The following is a 20299-nucleotide window of genomic DNA, read 5'->3' as shown; positions in this document are numbered from 1 at the left end:
GGTGAAGGGATCCGGACGGCGATCGCCCCTTATAAATTTGGAGTGGAGGTTGTGGTGGTGGTCGGAGGTGTTTGCATCGTTGCTGTAAATCTATTCCTCGCCGAGCTCTCTGGTTCATCGCTCCCTCCTGATTAGGGATCCTGCACCGGTGGCGAGGATGGGGACGACGATCGCCGCGGAGTGCCTCCACCAATTCGTGGAGGAGACGGACTGGTACAACGGGATCGTGCTGGACGCGCTCGTGCCGGGCGGTTCCTGGAAGCGCCTCCCGCGGCCGCTACAGTCGTGGCTGCGCAACTACATCGGCGGCACCGCCCTTTACTTGGTCTCCGGCTTTCTCTGGTGCTTCCACATTTACTACTTGAAGCGCAATGTTTACATCCCCAAAGGTCTCCCTCGCATCTCTCTCTCTCCGTCCCCTTTTTCTATCAACTCGTTTGGGTCAAGTTCATCTCAGTCGTTGTTTTTGTGATCTTATTCTTCTTATTGTTTCTGGACTCTTGCTGGGAAGGACAAAAGTCGGTTCCCTGTTGGGATCATCTTTCTCTCCTTGTGCTTTTTTCCTCGGGCACTCAATGTTTGTTATTTTTTCTCCTTGACGATGTTTCATCATCATGCTCTTTCTTTCTATTTCCATGACCTCCTTTGTTGATTTCTGCGGTCTAAGTGGGCGATTTCTTGGTTTGTGATTTTGTTCTTTTCTTTTCCCCTTCTCATTGCGAGGGAAAAAATAAATATAGATATTGGGTTTCTTTAATTATCTCATGTTTTCTGGTTACTTAAGTGCCTCAAATGTTGTTCTTTCTTGACCTTGATGATGAAATGTGGTTTTTCTTGGATGGGTTTTGGGTTCTTTGGGTTAGCATCTTGTGCTGCTTTCTTTTTCCACACAGATTGTCCTCATCTTGGACTGGGTGCTATTTTATGACAAATTGGCGATAGGTTGAAACCATCAGAGCATTCTGCCTGGGCACGTTTGCACAAATATTCCTTGCCATTTATGTTGAATTGGTTGGTTCTAAGAAACCATCTGCATATATAATGTGCTTCTGAGAGTTCTGTTCTAGTGGAAACTAATGTGGTTTCAGTTAGTCTAGTTTCAAGAATTATTGTCTTTGAGAAGAGACATCAGGCATAAAAGTTTAAAAGAATCATCTCTTGATTTTTATGAACCCTAGGTTGCTGGAAAGAACACTAAGCCTGACCATTCTTAGATATTATTAGCTTAAATAAGACTGAGAAATTTGTGTTACCTGCAGGAATGGTTTTGCTAAATTTGCTACATTTTTTCAGTCAAGTTATATGATACTGATAGATTCAGTTCGTACTTGAAATGAGGTGAAAATACTTTCTGCTAGGATTTAATATCTAATGGATGGTATATATTGATCAAAGTTGCCAAATGAGGGTACACTTGCTCACTTAAATGCATAGGTTATAAGATTGAATTCAGTTGCAAATTATTACTTTAAACTTGCCTCGTTCCCTGTTGTTATGCTTTTCCTTTATTGTAGGTTAAAATTTTGAAATTTTGTCTCAATGTTTTCTTAACAAAAACCAAACTTAGAGCTAAGGTTACTGAGAGCAAGCCAAATAGAGATTAACTTTTGGTCTTTGCATCAGATATTCATCGGAGAAGCTCGATTTTGAAGTTATATGATTAATGAACAGATTAAGAATAAAACTATCAATGATTTTCTGGATGTAAAAGCATCTGAGTCTCAAAAAATGGGACCTGCATTTAATGATATTTTAGTTATGCTTGTTTGACTAGGGACATGGTCATCTATTGCTTAATCCTTCTCGTGAATATCATCTTCTAGTGGGGACTTTAAAAATGTTATGATTTTAGCAGTGATGGAAAAGAATATGTGTGCTATCGAGAACCACTCTCAGACTTGCACTGCTGTGGTGGAAAGGCTGTTTGATTTGTCTTCCATATTGTTGAATATGTGTATGTTGATTGGGGATGAAGTACATCCTTTTCTTGTCTTCTTTATTTTTATTTTTTCCATCATTTTCTCTCGTTTGGTATTTCATTTCCGTTGTTTGAAATGAAATGTGAGCTTTTTGTTGTTTGTTTTGAAAAAAAGAAGGAATTGATGGATATGACGACATATGTGGCCGAGAAATTTTCACCATTGATCTGAAGATAGCCCCATCTTTTATTTGGTTGGATGACAATGAAGATATTTCTTTAAGGAACTTTCCTTTCAAAGATGGACATTTTGTCATCTAGGAAGCTTAATTTGAAAAGCAATGGCCACGAGAGAGTGAGTAATTTGCAATTCTTTGTCCATACATAGTGGTTTGATGTTGAAAATGTTACCACTAGCTTGAAGCGACTTACAAAAGCACATCATTGCTGCAATTTCTCTTACCTTTTTGTACAAATAGTCAAATATTTTTTTTAATCCTTTTGAATGAGGTCTGGAAGGGATTTTTCTTTTATACACATCCAGCACCTTCTTAGATTTTATGTTGCTAGGATCTAATGTATTGAGATTATCAAAATTTTCTCTGCCATGTCACATAATCAATACACTAACTGATGCCTTTGCCTACCGGGAGAGTTTTAAGGTCAGTCTCCTCTGCTAGTATGCTATTTTCTAATCCTCTTCTAATTTTCTTCGCTACTGCAGATTCTATACCTTCAAACAAAGCAATGCTTCTGCAGATAATTGTTGCAATGAAGGCTATGCCCTGGTACTGTATGCTCCCAACACTTTCAGAATACATGGTTGAAAATGGATGGACCAGATGCTTTTCTAGTGTAGGAGAAGTTGGTTGGCCAGCTTACATTGTTTACCAAACAATATATTTATTGATTGTTGAGTTTGGTATATACTGGATGCACAGAGAGTTGCATGACATAAAGCCACTATACAAGTATCTTCATGCAACACATCACATCTACAATAAGCAGAATACACTCTCTCCTTTTGCTGGTAAGTCTCCATACATTGCATTGCTTGTGTTAACATGTGATTCTGCTTTCAATATTTCACACATTGTTTAGGAGTTCTGCCAAAACTTATATTTAAAGTTACAAGATTTAGAGAGGAAAACTATGAACTTGTCAGTATCTGAAATTTTATTCTTCATATTTGGGAACCTGAGGTTTCAAATTGATATGATTTTTCTAGGAAATTGAATGTTAGATGACTTAACTTTTGTTAAAACGAAATTATGACTCATTCTCTTTCTCGTACATGTACTAACAAACTTATTCTAAATGCAGGTTTAAGTGTATGACAAAAAGGGTAAGCATCCATGTGAATCACTTTATAATGCGAATAACGCATGTATACATATCTTCTAGAGCTAGTAGTGGTTGACAGATCTGGAAACATTTACAAGAAACCATGACCTAATGCTACAGAATTAAATTAATTACATGGTTGCTTGTTAATAGTACGGACCTGTGAGTAGTCTTGGATTTTCTAAATTTTGCTCATGTGTAACCTTTCCTTCATTTGACAGTGACTGTATACTGGCATTCAAGGTCTTCTCGCTTGCAAATATCACAACATTTCTCATTAATCTAACATGAAATCGGTAGCAACTGATGTTGCCTCTTTCAGGATTGGCATTCCATCCATTGGATGGGATATTGCAGGCTGTGCCACATGTGATAGCTCTCTTTCTTGTCCCAAGCCATTTCAGGACTCACGTACTTCTCCTGTTCTGTGAGGCTGTCTGGACGGCAAACATCCACGACTGCATCCATGGTAAGATTTGGCCAGTTATGGGTGCAGGCTACCATACAATCCATCATACCACATACCGGCACAACTACGGTCACTACACGGTATGGATGGATCAGATATTTGGAACTCTTCGAGATCCTGAGGAGGAATTCAAAAAGGCAGATTGATGCAGATCCAATGATTGATTCTTCCAGGTGAGTGAGCCGCCGAAGTCCCCATGTGTCCTGTTTCTGAATTTTAATTTAGCATTGTTGATGCCATCTTTAAATGGTCTTGTGTATGATTAATCGAGTTGCCTCCCTAACTAAGTTGGTCCTGTTTCTGAAGTTTAATTTAGCATTGTTGATGCCATCTTTAAATGGTCTAGTGTATGATAATTGAGTTGCCTCCCTAAGTTGCTACTTGGAGATCTTTGTCGAATTGTTGACTCGAACAAAAACTTCATTAACAATAGTGAAGACTGAGGGTCAGAGGCTATGTGGCCAACACGATAATGTGCACTAATTTCTATCTGCTTTGTGTTTAGTCATATTAATGTCGGTGCAAAATCGTAGAATCTTCCTTCTTTCTTCTTATCACTACCATCTGCAACATGTTTAGCCAAATAGACATTGGTGCAGCCCTTTTGTGTCTTTATTTCTTTTCTTGATATCTTCCATCAGCTGTGTAGAAGATATTGGTCCAATTTTTGGCCGATCCGTACGAACCGGACTTGCGGGTTGGGTCGGCTCTGGGCCCAGGGATTGTGACCCGTTCGTTAACGGGTCATGCACACCCAATTGGCCCATTATTTTTGTCCACTACTGAGCCCAACCAAATATGCACTAAACAAAAGACGTCGTGGTGGGTCCGCCTGCCCATGAAAACCGGTTCGGTCGCTTTCCTACGCGTTTCATTTTGCTTAAACCTTACGTACGGTCTTAATATAAGGCGCACCTTTGGATGAAAAAGTCGCCGCTGACTCCGTGCTTCCACAATAAGAAAGATTCTGTGTATTCTCGGTAAACCCAATTTATTAGTCTTTCACCACAATCCATCATCTATGACTTGTCTGCCGAGGATGTGTTCCTAGAAACATCTAAGCCGCGAACAAAAGCAAATTATGTGCTTTGATTTCCATTAAATTTATATGCAAATAAAAAATTTACGTAGATTTTTTATGCAAGTTGGACTGGGTGATCATAAACGATTAAGTATCGTTGTGGGATGAGCCTTTTTATCTGCAGAAAAAAAACAAAGAATATAGTCACAACTTATTTGATTGGCGAATCGTATCCTTTTTTTTCTTTCTATTAATTAAGTAATTAATTAATTTCTTCATAACATTTCTACCTCAATTTGTTAGGCAGTTTGAAATCTCCCACCTCAATTTCTTCATCCGTCGCGCAATCTATTGTGCCAACGCTAATTATTCCCACAGGCAAATCAACAGTGAAACCGAATCAGATATTTAGAAACAATTCTTGCGAAGAAACGCAACTTCGATCCAACACATAGGATGAGATACTACTAAACCCTAACCTACTCCGTCAGATTTCGTTAATCCCAGCAGCCCTGTATCTCGGATCAGGCGGCGGAACTTGATGGGCCGCCGCGACCGGACGTGGAGGACTTGCGCCCGCCAACACCGCCGTTGGTCATCATCTTCTTGAACTCCTCGAAGTTGACGCTGCCGTCGCCGTCGTCGTCGAAGGACCGAATCATCCGGGAACAGTCCTTGACGGAGCACTTCTCCCCGAGGAGCCTCAGCACGCGGTGGAGCTCCTCCGCGGAGATCAGCCCGTTGCGGTCGAGATCGTACACGTCGAACGCCTCCCGCAACTCCCGCTCCTCGGCGCCGTCGTCGCGGCGGCGGCGGCGGTGGAAGTCGGCGAACTCCTGGAGGTCGACGAAGCCGTCGCCGTCGGCGTCCATCTCGGCGATCATGCCGCGGACCTCCGCGGGGGACGCGTCGGACCCGAAGGAGCGGAGGACGTCGGCGAGCTCGGAGGCGGAGATCCTGCCGTCGCCGTCGGCATCGTAGCGCGCGAAGACCTTCCGCAGGTCGTCCATGCGGTGAAGACCGGTGGAGGCCGAAGGCGAGGGCGAGGGCGAGAGCGAGGGCGAGGGCGAAGGCGGCGACGAGCTTTCGGCGCTCGACATGGTCTCTTCCTCTTGTGTGGAGAAAGGAATAGGATACGTCATACAACAAGAGCCGTTTTTGATAGGGCATTGGATGGATTACGCGTAAACCTTAATGGGGGCGATGGGTTTACGCGTTTTTTTGGGGACGAAGGATGCAGTTCCGTGCACCCAATTGGTGGCCCTAATATTTTTACCATCCACCTGGCTCTCTAGTTATCTGACACGTAGCATAGCGATTGACTTTGCAAAACTTGACCAGGACACGATGCGAGTAGCATCATTGACGTAGCACACTCGTCCGCATCATAGGTAGAGCTCAACGGTAACCGTAAATCCACATGGAATCAAGGCACGATTATTATGATATGTAGGATATTAATGTCTTTTCCTGCTTGCAGGTACAGCCGAGGAGGAGTACGTTTAGCACAGGCCACGGACGGATCTTTACTTGATAAGATGATTCTCGAGCCTACTTTGACTGAGAATTATTATTGGATAATGATGTAGTTGACCTACTTTGACTGAGAATTATTATTGGATATGCCGGCCGTTCCTTCAGCAAGTAGTCGTCTTCCTCCACCATGGCATCAGCTTCCACGCCCTTAGCGTCCTCTATCCCTCGCAGTGCCTCCACAACCTCTTTCATGGTAGGCCGCATGTCGCCGTCCGCTTGCAAGCAGCTGAACGCTACCTCGGCCACCTGTCTTATCATCTCGCAGTTCGACTGACACCACAGATTCGGATCTACCAGCTGATCCAGCTCGTCGTTTTGGATCTTGGCGATGGCCATGTCAGCGAGATTGATCTCGTGCCGCCGCCTGCTGATGTCGACGGCCGGCTTCGACGCTATGATCTCCACCAACACCACCCCGAAGCTGTAGACGTCGCTCTTGTCGGTGAGCTGGTAGCACCGATGGTACTCGGGGTCGACGTAGCCGGGCGTGCCCTGTGGCGCGGTAGATACGTGGGTGGCGTTGACGGGGAAGAGCCGGGAGAGTCCGAAGTCGGCGACTTTGACGTGGAAGCTGTTGTCGAGCAAGATGTTGTTGGTCTTGACATCCCGGTGTATGATTTGGGGCGTGACGGCGTGGAGATAGCTGAGCGCATCAGCCGTCTCGATCGCGATGCTCATCCTCGTGGCCCACGGGAGGCCTGCCTCGCCTGCACGGGGACCGTGGAGGTGGTCTGCAACAGTGCCGTTGGGCACGTACTCGTACACGAGGAGGAGCTCTCGGCTGCGACGGGAGGTGCAGCCGTACAAGGTAACGAGGTTTGGGTGTCGGAGGGAGGAGAGTATGCGGACCTCCGTCATGAACTGCTCCACTCGCCTGCAGTTGTGCTCGTACAGTCGCTTGATGGCCACCGTGCGACCATCACGAAGATTTCCTGCACCGTGGAAGCGTCGACAAATGAGCAGACAGACCATTGGATGGGGGAAAAATGTGAGGATACATTAATCCGGTGAGGTTTGCATGTGCCTTTGTAAACGGTGCCGAAGCCACCATCGCCAAGTTGATTGGAGGAACTGAAGCCACCCGTGGCCTTCTGCAGCTCCTCGTACTTGAAGACCTGGGTGACGTATCGTTCACCGCCGAACTCTGGATCTTGCTCGGAAGTTGACCCAGAAGAGGCGGTCCGATGTAGCGGAACTGAAGAGATCAGCCGTTTCCACATCTCGCGACGGAAGAAGAGAAGTCCGAGGAGGCTTACCACGACCAAGCCTGCCACGCCCACGCAAGCTGCTCCTGCTGGTGATATTGATGGCAAAGGATGTGAGACCGGTAAGGAGATCAACCGGCTCAGAAATGTAAGTTTCTTACCAGTCACAGTCCGCCTGTTGCTCTTAGATCCTGCCACACAATAACCATCACAAAAAGAAGTCAGCGCAGAGCTTAAATCATGATTGCAATGCTGGCAAAGACGATCATAAGAGAAATCATGACAGATACTGCATCAAGATGGAACGGTGGCTTTTGATCCCAACCGAGTTGCCGCAGCGCAAGCAAGAAGATAGATCTGGCATGTGAAACAGTATCATCAACTCTGCACTACAGCAGACTGATGCCTAGCTTGATTCTCTATGCAATCATTTGACCCAATAGTCCTTTTGACCTTTCTTTTGGTGGCCGGTCGGTTACGTATCCCTTATACGACTGACCAATGGTTGTATTGGACAGATTGACTAAAAACCTACCTGTGAAAGGATCGGAAGGGTTGTCCTCCAAATTTCGTTGGACACATTTTGGGGAATCAAGCTGGTCCATCTTCTTCCTTGTTTTCCTGGCCCTTTGACTTGTAAATTTGAACCCCTTGATGAAAGCTTGAGATTGGTGTCCATGAGAAGACTTGAAAAACAAGGAGAGGATAGATATCATGTGAACAAAGAAAGGAGGCGTCTAAGCATTGCAGAGAGTGATTGCATCGAACAAACAAATTTTGAATATATCTAGTGAATATTTTATTTAGAGATATTACTCCCACTCAGGAGTATATTGACTTTGGTCAGCAAGATTAAAGGATTGATTCAACATTGTTGAATGTAAATAATATTATACTACGACCATATGTGACACGATCTTAAGCGACAGTGATCACTGGAAAGTCTCCCCTAATTGTCTCGATTCCAACTCAAACTAAATCATCGTCAACAGAGAGGAAATTTGCATCAAGTTTGAAAGCAACATCACCAGCTCTTTCGTTTTGTTTGAAGAGATGAAAGAGATTACTCAGATGCTAGCTACTATGTCATCGATCTGTTCTTGAAGCCAGTAAAAGAACATCCAGTATAGAAGAATGGACTAAAGTCCAAGTGTTATGGTTTAACTCACTGCAATTCCTGGGACTGTGCCGTCCGTCCGGGCAGATACACACGAATGACGCCGATGCATCGTCATGACTGCACCGTCCGTTGCTAAGACTGCATTCCCAGCAAGCATCGATTTCTCCCCACTCCACCAGAAATCCATTCTTCAAGAGACGCTTGATGTCTTCTGTGCTACTCCTTTCTCTTCCTCCGTCTCGCAACAAAACCGGTGCCCTCGACGTGTTGCATCGGTTCGGTGGTGACGGCGGTGACGTCGAGTTGTCACCATAACGTCCACCGACAAGCGCAAAGGTGGCGTTAGGAGCACAGTCTATTCTTGTGGTATAAATGGTCGGCGGCGCCCAGCAATTGTAGAAGAAGCGGAGCTCTGTGTTCACCGCGCTAACTCTGAAGAAACCGGGGAGGTCCACCCGTATGTCGTAATTGGGAATAGCGCAGCCTTCATCGTTGAAATTTTTGTTCCTAACCCAAAAGGATTTGTTCCCGTAGAAGATGTCCTGAAGGTAGTAGGAACTGTTGTAAGAACTTACCAGAATGGGAAGACCATCCTCGCAGGAGAGCTCAAACGAAGAAAGTCCACCACAGGGAGGTTGCCGTGGGTCACGGAGCCAGAAGGGATGGCTAATGTTTGTGACGCGGCCACAGCTCTTGGCCTCACACCCTGCCATGGCTGGTTTTAGCGGGTATGCGATGCAGCTCACCAAGAGCAGGAGGACGGGAGAGAGGCCACCGAGCTTTAGCATCAGTGAGCCAAGCATAATTCGGCAGGGAGACAGAGATGACAGAAAGGAGCAAGAGGAGGAGGAAAAGAATGCTGGAAGGGGATGTTAAAGGATGCCAACACTTGGTCGGTCAACGTCGATGACTAAGTCTTTTGCTCTATGGACACATAAAAGGCTCGGTGGCTTGGCGGGAAGTTGTGACGACGGTGTTAGACAAGTAGAAAAGGCTGTGTGAACTTGGAAAAGGCGACATTAGGATCAAAGCAGATTTCGTGTTCCACGGAAGATGCTTCTACTATGCTGAATAAGCACCAACAATTATGAAGGGCAAGTGCAAAGCAAGCTTTTCATATTTCTATTTAAGTCGAGTCCGTGATTTTGACAATATTCTATTTAAACTTTTATGGTTACTTATATCTAAATTAATTTTTATATTTTTAAAAATATAACAAAGCTCATTTCATTAAGTCTAAATTAATAGACATTAAAATTTACTTATATGATATACTGTTTTTAAAATAAATTATTTAATATAATAATATATATTTTAAATTTACTCCATTAATGATAAAATAAGATGTAGTCCGAAAGCAACCATTAATATTATACACATGCACCCTCTCTTATACTAACAATAAATTTATGAGCTTTTGACACTTTAGGTAGTAGTAGCTCGGTGTTGTTGTCGTTGATCATTTCCACGATAATGCATCATCTCGTCGAAGGTTTCAATTTTTTAAAAGAAACTTAAATTATATATATTATTATATTAATAATTTATTATGAATCAATATATCATTTAAGTATATTTTAATATTTATTAACTCAATAAGAACTTATATATTATATTTTAAAAATATATAAAATTATTTTATATATGAGTAAATTATAAAAATTTATGAGGTCAATGACTAAAATGAAAGAAGTTCAAATGAATATTAACCTTTCATATGCCGGAGGATGTGAGAGATCAGATTTGACCGTGTCCAGTTGACTTCGATCGACTTGGTACAATTGCCTCCGCACAGCAATTGCAGACGCAAACTCGCCTCGTGTCTTTGCAGCAGAGTCTCTCTCTCGCGTGATTGGCGCCACATGATTCGATTTAATGATATGAAGCCAAGCAGACGTGCAATTCATCGAGACTTAACGTATCGAACGAGTAGAACTTGTGATACACATGGTGGATGTCAACCTCGTTAGTGGCGCACACCATGACGATGATCGATGAGGGCTTCGGTGGTTCTGTGCGAAGGAGAAGAACAGGCGTGGCTTTGTAGCAAAGCAGCATCGCATCAGCAGGAGAGGAGACGCCTTTCCGCCCCTAGAATGAAATGAAAGCAGCAAAAGCAGAAAAAAGAAGAATGAAAGAAGGACCACTATATCTCCTCTTCCACACGCACCTTCCTGGTGCTGGAACGCTGCACGTAGATCCATCCGCTCCAGGAATTAATGGTCGTCCGGCGAGAGTTGCGGAGGTCCCAGTTTGCATTGGAATCGAGCAAGAACAGTGGCCAAGAATCTCGCGTTCGAATAATTGTATTCATTAGATCTTCGAGGTTTCCTAAATGCAAGGTCAAAAATCTTGTGCTACGAGAATCTTTTACGTTTGAGGACAAAACTCGATGCTTGAGGATCAAATTCTAGTTTCTCCGAGATGTCTCTGAATCATCGGGTGAACAGAAAAGACACTGCTGACACAGCATTCATACTTTTATGTGTCCATGGAAAACGATCTGATGCGACTTGAGCTCCGAGACTTCGACTCCGTGCTGCCTTAAGCCTCCATCCTTTTCTTGTTTCTGCGTTGATTTGGTCTGATGGTCATCCTTACACCACTTTTCCTCTGTCCCAACTCAAAACACGGTTTCCGATCAATCCACACGCCAAGGCTTTTGCAGTCTCCACATACGAGTCTTCTCCAAAAGACTCGAGTCGAGGTCAAAGTCGGCTACCGGCAAGCCTTTGATCATTAGCATCCCATCCCTCATTCTCTTCTTCTCTGTCTCCTCACAAAACTAAATCATGCTCCTGGGAGTGATGATAAAGCTTGTTGGTCTACTTCTGTACCTGATAAAACCAGCCACGGCAGGGTGTGAAGCCATGAGCTGTGGCCGCGTCACAAACATTAGCCATCCCTTTTGGCTCCGTGACCCACGGCAACCTCCCTGTGGTGGACTTTCTTCGTTTGAGCTCTCCTGCGAGGATGGTCTTCCCATTCTGGTGAGTTCTTACAACAGTTCCTACTACCGTCACGACATCTTCTACGGGAACAAATCCTTTTGGGTTAGGAACAAAAATTTCAACGATGAAGGCTGCGCTATTCCCAATTACGACATACGGGTGGACCTCCCCGGTTTCTTCAGAGTTAGCGCGGTGAACACAGAGCTCCGCTTCTTCTACAATTGCTGGGCGCCGCCGCCCATTTATACCACAAGAATAGACTGTGCTATGGTGACAACTCGACGTCACCGCCGTCACCACCGAACCGATGCAACACGTCAAGGGCACCGGTTTTGTTGCGAGACGGAGGAGGAGAAAGGAGTAGCACAGAAGACATCGAGCGTCTCTTCAAGAATAGATTTCTGGTGGAGTGGGGAGCAGCCGATGCTTACTGGGAATGCACAGTTAGCAACGGACGGTGCAGTCATGACGATGCATCGGCGTCATTCGTGTGTATCTTCCCGGACGGACGGCACAGTCCCAGGAATTGCAGTGAGTTCAATCCGATCACCTTAGTTATGGCTGTGTTGTAACTGTAGCATGGACTAATTCTTGTTTCCGACGGTCTCTGTGCTGCAGGAAAGGGCCATTTCGCAAAGAGTATTGCATTAGGTAAGAAACTCTCATGGGTTTTCATCCTTCTTTCGCCATGCATTCATGCATCGTTTGCTCTCCTCCACGTTCCAGGTTCGATGGCAGGAGTCGTGGGTCTCCTGCTGGCCTTCGCTGCAATATTCATCTACGTGCGGAAAAGGCCCAACCCCTGGCTCAGATCAAGAAACACACGCGAGGGACACGGACATGATTTCTTGGAGAAGTACGAATCCCTGGTCCCCCAGAGATACAAGTATCGATATCTAAAGAAGATAACCAAATCCTTTGGTGAGAAGGTCGGGCAAGGTGTGTTGGTGTAAATAACTTTATGCCGTGGCCTCGGGGCCGACGCTGCTCGGTTGGGGATCCGAATGACGGGGATTTTGCACGGCGTCTCTCGAGATCTCCCGGTGGCCGATTACGGTGGTCCGGTTGGGACGCGATCGGACGTCGCGTCGGGAGGAAAGCTTTGCCGCAGCGTCAGGAAGAGGCGACCCCGTTCTTGCACCTACATACAGGTCGAGTCGGAAGCTCGGCCCGACCCCTCCGACGATCAAGTTAGTGGATGCGGAGGGGATTTTGTATGAAGAAATGCTCTTCTTCTATTCGTTTATAACTCGGGGGTATTTATAGGTGAGTTTAGTGTTACCTGATGTGCTTGCCCGCAGGAGCAGGATCGTACCTCTGATGGCGTCTGACATTGCCGCTGGCATTGCGTGGGGAACCGAACGGTCGCAGGGCATGGGCGAGCCTCGGTTCTCCCCTGCCTTAGCCAAGTATGTTGGGTCAGACAACGTTGAAGTCGTCGTCTGGGAGCGGATAACGTCAGCGCATATCGCGTCGACATTATTGTCCTCTTTGGGGCAGAGTGTCATCCGGACGTGGCTGACGTCGTGGCGTATCATATCACCATTATTACCCTTATCAAGGTGGATTCGGAAGCGTGTTCAAAGGTCAACTTCAAGACGGTCGTCTGGTTGCTGTCAAGATCTTGAGCAGATCCAAGGAAGACGAGGAGGAGTTCATCAACGAAGTCGCCAGCATCGGCAGGACCGCCCACGTCAACGTCGTCACTCTTCTGGGATTCTGCCAATAAGGTCAGAGAAGAGGCTGGTCTACGAGTACATGCCCAATGGCTCCCTGGAGAGGTACATCTACTCCGATCCGCCCGAGACATCGCTTCCTTGGGACAAACTGTACCAGATAACAATCGGCATCGCCCGAGGGCTCGAGTATCTGCATCAAGGCTGCAACACCCGCATCGTGCACTTCGACATCAAGCCTCACAACATCCTCCTCGATGAGGATTTCTGCCCCAAGATAGCAGACTTCGGGTTGGCGAAACTGTGCCCTAGGAAGGAAAGCATACTCTCCATGGCGGAGGCAAGAGGAACGATAGGGTAAATGGCGCCGGAAGTGTTCTCCAGGAGCTTTGGAGTGGTTTCGACCAAATCTGATGTCTACAGCTACGGAACGATGGTGTTGGAAATGGTGGGAAGAAGAAAGAACATAAAAGCACGTGCAGATGATAGGCCGAGCGACGCATGCTTCCCCCACTCGATTTACCAGTATCTGGATGGAGGTGAAGATGACCTGCGAGCTGGTGATGTGACGGCGGAAACGGAGGAGATCCCGAGGAAGATGATGTTGGTTGGGTTGTGGTGCATACAAACCGCGCCGCCGAATCGGCCTTCCATGAGATGTTGGAAGGAAGCGTCGGTGACATTGAAATGCCACCGAAGCCATATCTTTGCACTCCTTGATCAACTGTGCAACTCTTCTTCTTGATGATGAGATTAAGCAAATCTTTGGTTGGCTCTTGCGTGCATTATCATGCTTATTGTTTTAGAGTCCAGCAAAAACACCTCTGCTAATTGTCTGCCATGGGAAAGCATTTAGTAGCGTAACAGGACATCAACTTGCACGGCTTGTGTTGAGTGCTATCGTCAATCGCGGCAGAAGCCATGGCGGTGGTGGTTTTCCCTCCATCTCCTCTTGGGGGCACCGCAGCGTTTCCCACTAGCAGAGACACGGGAAGAGGAACGAATGGGTGGTCTCTTGGATCGACAGAATCAATCACTACATTCCGAAGATCTCGAACGGGGAGATTCCGATTTGGGGTCGGAAAGAAATTCTAATTGGATTCGGAATAGGATTTAGTAGTAAGAGGAAGAGTCCGAAACTCGGATGATTTGGAGTCGAAGTAGAATTCAAGTTTCAGACTCGCGTTAGGAATTGGTCTCGTCTTCTCCCTATTCGCCACGAGCTCCCTCTGCTCCGACCATATCCACGGGGAAGAAAGGATGGCAGATCGAAGGAGCAGCAGCAGAATGCCGTGCAATTATCCCCTTCTTTCCTACTGTCATCCATCGATCTTTTTCGTTGATTTCTCTGCTAAAGAATTCGTGCTTTTCTTCTCCCCATCGATTCTTTAGTTGCGTATTCATTCATGATCATAAAAAGAGTTGTTTGTTTTGTGGTTGGAGAATCTCTGGCTCGTTAAGAGTATCCTAACACAATTGCACAGAGAATACACCACCTTTCAGAATGGCAACCCAATCCGCTTTACACTCGCCACCGCATAAACCCCTTGTCAAGGAAGAAGAGAGAGAGAGAGAGAGAGAGAGGGCAAAGTGGGAAATCATTCGCTCTCCCTGTCGTTGGGAGACGGGTAGAAGCCAGAAACAGAGAGGTCACCGTGCCATACCACATAGCCAAAATTATGGAGCGAATGCGACGTCCAAAGCTTGAAAGAGAAATAGGTAGAAGAGGGCAGAAACAGAGAGGGCATTTTCCTAGAAGCATGGAGCGAATGCAACTTCCGAAGCTTGAGAGAATGCCAACACAGTGTCATGGGTGATGAAGATCCTCGACTTTCCAAACGATCAAGATCTGCCGCCACATGAAAAGATTAATCCCCAGGGATTCGGATTCGGATTCGGATTTGGATTTGGATTGGGTTAGTTCGTACGGTTGTCCCCTTTGCACGAGGCAATCGGGCAGTTGAAATCCAAGCTTACGATTCGTGGATCGGATGTTTGACGTGTCTTCACGAAAAGTATGGAACGATCTAACAACAGATAGATTTTTTAGATCGATGGATAAATTTATTATTATTTTTATTAAATGGATAAAAATAGTTTGACTTCTTTTATTATCTTTTTTTAGTGTTTGTTAATTAATAAAGTGCTGATTTTTAGTGGAAAAATATATCATGAAATTTGATGCTTTTTAAATATATAATAACGAAGAAGTAAAACATTTTATTCGGTGGTGCTCTCTCCGATGACCGCACTTCTCCTAATTCGCAGGGCGGGCGATCCTTCTCCACCTCTATCCCGTTCCGAGCATGATGACATCGACAGCGCCGACCGCCGTATCCGTCGGCGCCTCAGCCCCCGGCTATCCGAATTCCGTCGACTCTTCTCCGCGCTCCCGCCGCGGTGACTCCTTGAACGAGCCTCTCGCTTCGTCCGCCGCGGCGGCCTCGTCGCGCCTCCGCGTCATGTGCAGCTACGGTGGCCGCATCGTCCCCCGCCCCGCCGACAAGTCGCTCTGCTACCTTGGCGGCGAGACCCGCATGGTCACCGTCGACCGCGGCTCCTCCTTCGCCGACCTCTCCGCCAAGCTGTCCCGCGACCTCCTCGGTGGCCGGCCCTTCTCCCTCAAGTACCAGCTCCCTAACGAGGACCTCGACGCCCTCATCTCCGTCACCACCGACGAGGACCTCGAGAACATGATCGAAGAGCTCGATCGCATCTCCGCTGCCACCGCGGCTCCGACCTCCCCCGGAGGCGGTGGATCGAGGCGCTCTCGCCGCCCCCGGCTGTTTTTGTTCCCTTCGAACCCGGAGTCGGCTCCTTCGTCCTTCATGGGGTCATTGTTGGACGAGTCGAAGTCGGAGACGTGGTTCGTGGACGCCCTAAATACCGCGATCGGCGGGATGGGCATCGACGGTCTCCCCTGCGGTCGTTCCACCGACTCCGCCTCCGTCGTCTGCCTCCTCGGCCTCGAGGACGACTCTTCCGTCCACAACCGCAGCGGCGGCGGCCAACAGCCGGAGTCCGTGCAGGTCGTCCTCCCCCACCGCGACTCCTCAGGCACGCTCGTCCGCCATGGCCAGAACCTCAACTCCGTCCCCGGTTCGCCGATGCTCGATAAATCTCCATCCTTGGGATCCAACTCGTCGACTCCATCCCTCTCCAATCTCCCATCCATCCTTGTTACCACCGCCGATCCCCATGCCGATTACCACATCAATGGCGTGGACGATCACTTCACCCACATGAATCCCTCAACCGACAAAGAGCCATTGCATGCCGTCCGCCACCAGCCCCCTCCGCCCCTTCCTCTCCCAATCGCTTCTGTTCCCACTCCCACCATCTACCCAACGAGTAGAGACTTCGACGACGACGACGACAGGTCCAACCACGGTGGTAGCGTCCTTGAGCCGCCGCAACCTACAAAACCTGGTGATCCAGTGTCAAGGTATCGTCTTTCTTGTTCACTTACCTCTCTATAAACAAAGCTGTAAATTTTACCAAGATTTCGGATTGTTTACATTGATTTCTTCATCCAGGCTGACGTACCTGAATGCAATCTCGGATCCCAAGGTCTCCTTTGATCCTACCTATCGTGTTCCGGTGCCGGTCACGGGTTGTGTGTCGCCACCGACACAGGCAGAGCATATACTGCAGCACCAACAGTCTCAGCCACAGTTCATCCCGCCAAATGCCCGTTACATCCACCACCCAGCGGTCGGGACTGTCCTCCCCGTTCCTTCCTACTACCCTATCGCAGCCCCTCCGGTGCAGCAGCCAACACCGACCCAACCATTCCATCCCCAATTTCGAATGTGCTACGTGCCTTTAGCTGCAGCTCCGCCCAATTTGGGGGATCCCAGTTCTGTACCACCATCAGCAAAGCTGGCTGTGGCAGTGCCTAGTGTTCCAACGAAGCCCGAGTTGCCGGTAAATTCGTACATGTCGGCACCTGCAGCTGCACCTGCTTCGTTGCAGCCGCAGCTGATCCGTGTAGCTAGCAATCCTCACGCGGGAACAGGCTATCATGTGATGCAGCAGCAAGCCCTCCTGCCTCGGACACCAGCAACATCGGTTACTTACGGTGCTGAAGTCGCCGCCACACCCGGCCATCCGGCGCTCTACCACGCTCGGGCCTTTTCGAGACCGGTAGTGATCCCTCAGCAGTATCAGACAGTGTGTTCCACGGCTGTGACTCGTCATGCCGCAGCTCCTGGAGATTCCAACACATCCGGAGCATCATGATCATGAATCAGAACCTTGATTAAAAGAAAGGATTCTTTGTTTTTTTGACTGGAGGGAAGGGGTGTCTTGATCTGCTGCTGCTGCTGCTGCTGCTGCTGCTGCTGCTTATGTTGTCAAGCGCTTTAGTCTGTCTATTGAGATAGCAACAAAGGGAATAGGTTTGCAGTCGAGGGTTTCAGGATCCATCCCTCGACTGCTGCTGGGGCCATATTCCTCATGTTGATATATCGTGGTATTATAATAAAGTTAAGTCATTCCTTGAAATGGAGCTCAGCTGGTTGTACACATTAAATTCTGCTCCTCCTTTTCAGAACAAAATCTCGTTTGTTCGTCTTTCTTAATTAATGAGATGCAGTTACCAAATGCTATTCTATTCATCTTCTTTCTTTGTTGTTGTGAGGCTGTAGTAACAACAACAAATTGATTTCGGGATAGCTACGATCAGTCTACACGAGGGAGGTTGGTTGGATCTCTTAAATTTGATTGGGCGTTCACCAAGTTGTTCATGAAGGATGGGACAGTTTACAGCTCCTCCGAGCATGTGAATGGCCTACTCATTACATTCTCATCACCAAAGTTATATCTTAATACGGAGGACACCATGGTCATGTTTTCAGCTAGCTATACTCCCAAGTCTGATTCTAGCAGATCATGGTTGCTTGGTTGCTAAACAAGGGTTGTAATCGACATGAAAGGCTTCATCCAGATGCACCATCTCCACTATTGCACATCAAGGACTAAACTCTCAGTTTGTGAGAATTTAATGGCACTGCCAAATAGATATTGTCAGGAACCAACCATCAGATCCACCAAGAAAAGTATCCTCTGCAAAATATCATACAGTATTTGCTTGAAGGAATAGGCTACTAAATTCAGCTCCATAATTAGCCGGACTGTCATAGTCAATCCATGCTGCCTAGATATCAGGTTAGTCTCAAGCGAAGCTAAACAACACTTGAAACCAAAGTCAGAAGAATGACAACCCCAAAGAAGAAGTGGAGCACAAGATTTGTTCATGGCACTTGTAATGTGTCATAGTAGTAAAGTAACCTCACAAAACAAAACGCAGCCCTCTAATTTGCAATCTTGTAGCAACTCAGATGCCAATCAGTGCATTAAAGGGGATGATCAATCTCAGGGGAATCAATAACAACAGATGATGTCTAACCACGAGAAACCATCACTTACAATGACCCAAGTTGCATCTTTGCTAGGGCGATCACCATAGCTATATCTCACAACTATTTCTCGCATCGATTTGGCCTCTTGTTTGAGGTAGAAAGGACTTCCGAATAGAGGCTAGAATTGATACCCAACTACAACACTTGGGAGAATACAACTTTTACACCAATAACCATGTAATCATGCATGCATAAACCATTCAATCTAGACAATAAATACAGTCATCAACAATTGAGTGTATCTATCTGCCTATCAAATATCGATAGGATCTACTGAGCATGTGGTGACTATAAAATGTCTTCCTAGAACTATTAATTGGGCAAAGCAGAAAGAAGAAAGAAGCGAAACAAAACATATGCACTGAATTCATAAATGTAGTTTCAAATGTACTAACAAAAACAGTGTTTTCATCCAACATATAAGAGAAATAAGACAGACTTCAATGCTTTACTTCGAGATCTAAAACTCCAGTCCTAAAGATCAAGAAAACAAGCGCAACCGCATAACGAAGACAGAAGAAATCGGATAGATGAAATCAATCGATTTCCTGGAGAGAGGGCGCACCAGCGGCGGCGGCAACCTCGTCCGCTGAGAACTTACCCTTGGCCTTGTCCGCTGCACGGCCGCGGGCCTTGCGATCCAGAAGGGCCTTGCGGTCCTTGTCGAGCTTAAGCTTCGTGATGACGACCTTGGAGGGGTTGATGCCGACGTTGACGGTGGAGCCGTTCACCTTCTCGCGGGCGATGCGCTCGACGTGGATGACCCACTTCCGACGGTAGACCTGCACGACCTTGCCCTCGCGGCCCTTGAAGGTACCGCGCACCACCTGTACCTCGTCGTCTTTGCGCACCGGAACCGACCGCACGTTGTACTTGTTCCGCAGGTCGGCCGACAGCGGCGCGCTCATCAGCACTCGCCGGACGCTCGATGGAGCCGTGAAGTGCGCCTTCCGGCACTTCCTCCGGGAGCTCGACACACGAGGGTTGTACTTCATCGTAGCCGGCTGCGGCGATCGAGAGGCTATAGGGTTTCGGAAGAGGGATTCGGCCAACGACGAAAATTAGGGTATATATAGGAAGCAGTGGAAATCTAGGGCTTCAAGGGATGATGACTCCATAATGACTATAACACCCTCGCGCATCAACAGGCGATCACCCGTCGTAGGCACGTGAAACCCACGTTTCTCTCCCTCCTTCCTCGGTCATCACAATTTTACCACTCACCGCTTGCCGGAAATACGAAAAAGAAAAGAAAACGTTTGGATTTGTTTGGGTTCGATTTTATGGTAATCGTAGCACCAAAGTGTCACCGATCTCATTAAAATGATTTCAATCTTTATGTAGGTAATAAGTCTGAAGAGCACAGCTCTGCTTCGGATGACTCTTGGAGACTATGTTATGTTGATGAGGACATTAATAATATTTTTTTTCCCTAACACTTACTAAGGAGATGAAAGTATCATAATCTATCTCATGGAAGTATATATAATTAACAAAAATAATGCGTTAACTTCGACCGATGATCATTTATTATTTGTGTAGGAAAGCACATTAGTCATTTGCTTCACCAACAAATCAACCGCCGGTCTACTGTAATATGACAACATTTCTGAACCCAGCTGCAATTGGTTTTTAG

The 20299-nt window shown here is 46.7% G+C and overlaps 5 protein-coding genes and 1 long non-coding RNA gene across 10 annotated transcripts; 3 read left to right on the top strand and 3 right to left on the bottom strand.

Moving 5' to 3' along the window:
- Nucleotides 1-4061, top strand: LOC135584387 (delta(7)-sterol-C5(6)-desaturase-like). Of its 2 annotated transcripts, none has more exons than XM_065087487.1 (3): nucleotides 1-389; nucleotides 2643-2948; nucleotides 3585-4061. In XM_065087487.1, exons 1-3 carry the CDS (start codon nucleotides 158-160, stop codon nucleotides 3875-3877), a joined length of 831 nt encoding a protein of 276 aa, XP_064943559.1. In that variant the 5' UTR covers nucleotides 1-157; the 3' UTR covers nucleotides 3878-4061. The 2 variants fall into 2 exon arrangements, with proteins under 2 accessions (XP_064943559.1, XP_064943560.1); XM_065087488.1 differs by having other exon boundaries at nucleotides 251-2273.
- A 1081-nt stretch (nucleotides 4062-5142) lies between these two features.
- LOC103968709 (probable calcium-binding protein CML18) lies at nucleotides 5143-5917 on the bottom strand. Its single transcript, XM_009382011.3, has one exon. It carries the CDS (start codon nucleotides 5892-5894, stop codon nucleotides 5277-5279), a length of 618 nt encoding a protein of 205 aa, XP_009380286.3. The 5' UTR covers nucleotides 5895-5917; the 3' UTR covers nucleotides 5143-5276.
- Nucleotides 5918-6173: 256 nt separating this feature from the next.
- On the bottom strand, nucleotides 6174-9463 carry LOC103969820 (LEAF RUST 10 DISEASE-RESISTANCE LOCUS RECEPTOR-LIKE PROTEIN KINASE-like 1.2). Of its 4 annotated transcripts, none has more exons than XM_065087485.1 (5): nucleotides 8663-8935; nucleotides 8029-8179; nucleotides 7655-7684; nucleotides 7313-7582; nucleotides 6174-7220 (listed from the first exon to the last, which is right to left on the bottom strand). In XM_065087485.1, the coding sequence occupies exons 1-5, from the start codon at nucleotides 8798-8800 to the stop codon at nucleotides 6304-6306; spliced, it is 1506 nt and encodes a 501-aa protein (XP_064943557.1). In that variant the 5' UTR covers nucleotides 8801-8935; the 3' UTR covers nucleotides 6174-6303. The 4 variants fall into 4 exon arrangements, with proteins under 4 accessions (XP_064943557.1, XP_064943558.1, XP_064943555.1 ...); XM_065087486.1 differs by having other exon boundaries at nucleotides 7313-7579; XM_065087483.1 differs by lacking the exon at nucleotides 8029-8179 and having other exon boundaries at nucleotides 8663-9463.
- Nucleotides 9464-11250: 1787 nt separating this feature from the next.
- On the top strand, nucleotides 11251-14109 carry LOC135595041 (uncharacterized). The gene is made up of 3 exons (XR_010480267.1): nucleotides 11251-12095; nucleotides 12183-12215; nucleotides 12291-14109. It is a non-coding gene; the product is annotated as an uncharacterized LOC135595041 (long non-coding RNA).
- Nucleotides 14110-15428: 1319 nt separating this feature from the next.
- LOC103968708 (leucine-rich repeat extensin-like protein 5) lies at nucleotides 15429-17746 on the top strand. Its single transcript, XM_009382010.3, has 2 exons — nucleotides 15429-16685; nucleotides 16777-17746. Exons 1-2 carry the CDS (start codon nucleotides 15547-15549, stop codon nucleotides 17480-17482), a joined length of 1845 nt encoding a protein of 614 aa, XP_009380285.2. The 5' UTR covers nucleotides 15429-15546; the 3' UTR covers nucleotides 17483-17746.
- A 1261-nt stretch (nucleotides 17747-19007) lies between these two features.
- On the bottom strand, nucleotides 19008-19720 carry LOC135595942 (large ribosomal subunit protein uL24y-like). Its single transcript, XM_065087482.1, has one exon. It carries the CDS (start codon nucleotides 19656-19658, stop codon nucleotides 19200-19202), a length of 459 nt encoding a protein of 152 aa, XP_064943554.1. The 5' UTR covers nucleotides 19659-19720; the 3' UTR covers nucleotides 19008-19199.
- Nucleotides 19721-20299: the final 579 nt, after the last annotated feature.

This window comes from Musa acuminata, chromosome BXJ1-10 (assembly GCF_036884655.1).
Source record: "Musa acuminata AAA Group cultivar baxijiao chromosome BXJ1-10, Cavendish_Baxijiao_AAA, whole genome shotgun sequence".
In the NCBI taxonomy this organism is placed as follows: domain Eukaryota; kingdom Viridiplantae; phylum Streptophyta; class Magnoliopsida; order Zingiberales; family Musaceae; genus Musa; species Musa acuminata.
The sequence above is the reverse complement of the archived record's forward strand: the minus strand, read 5'-3'. Positions and strand labels throughout refer to the sequence as shown.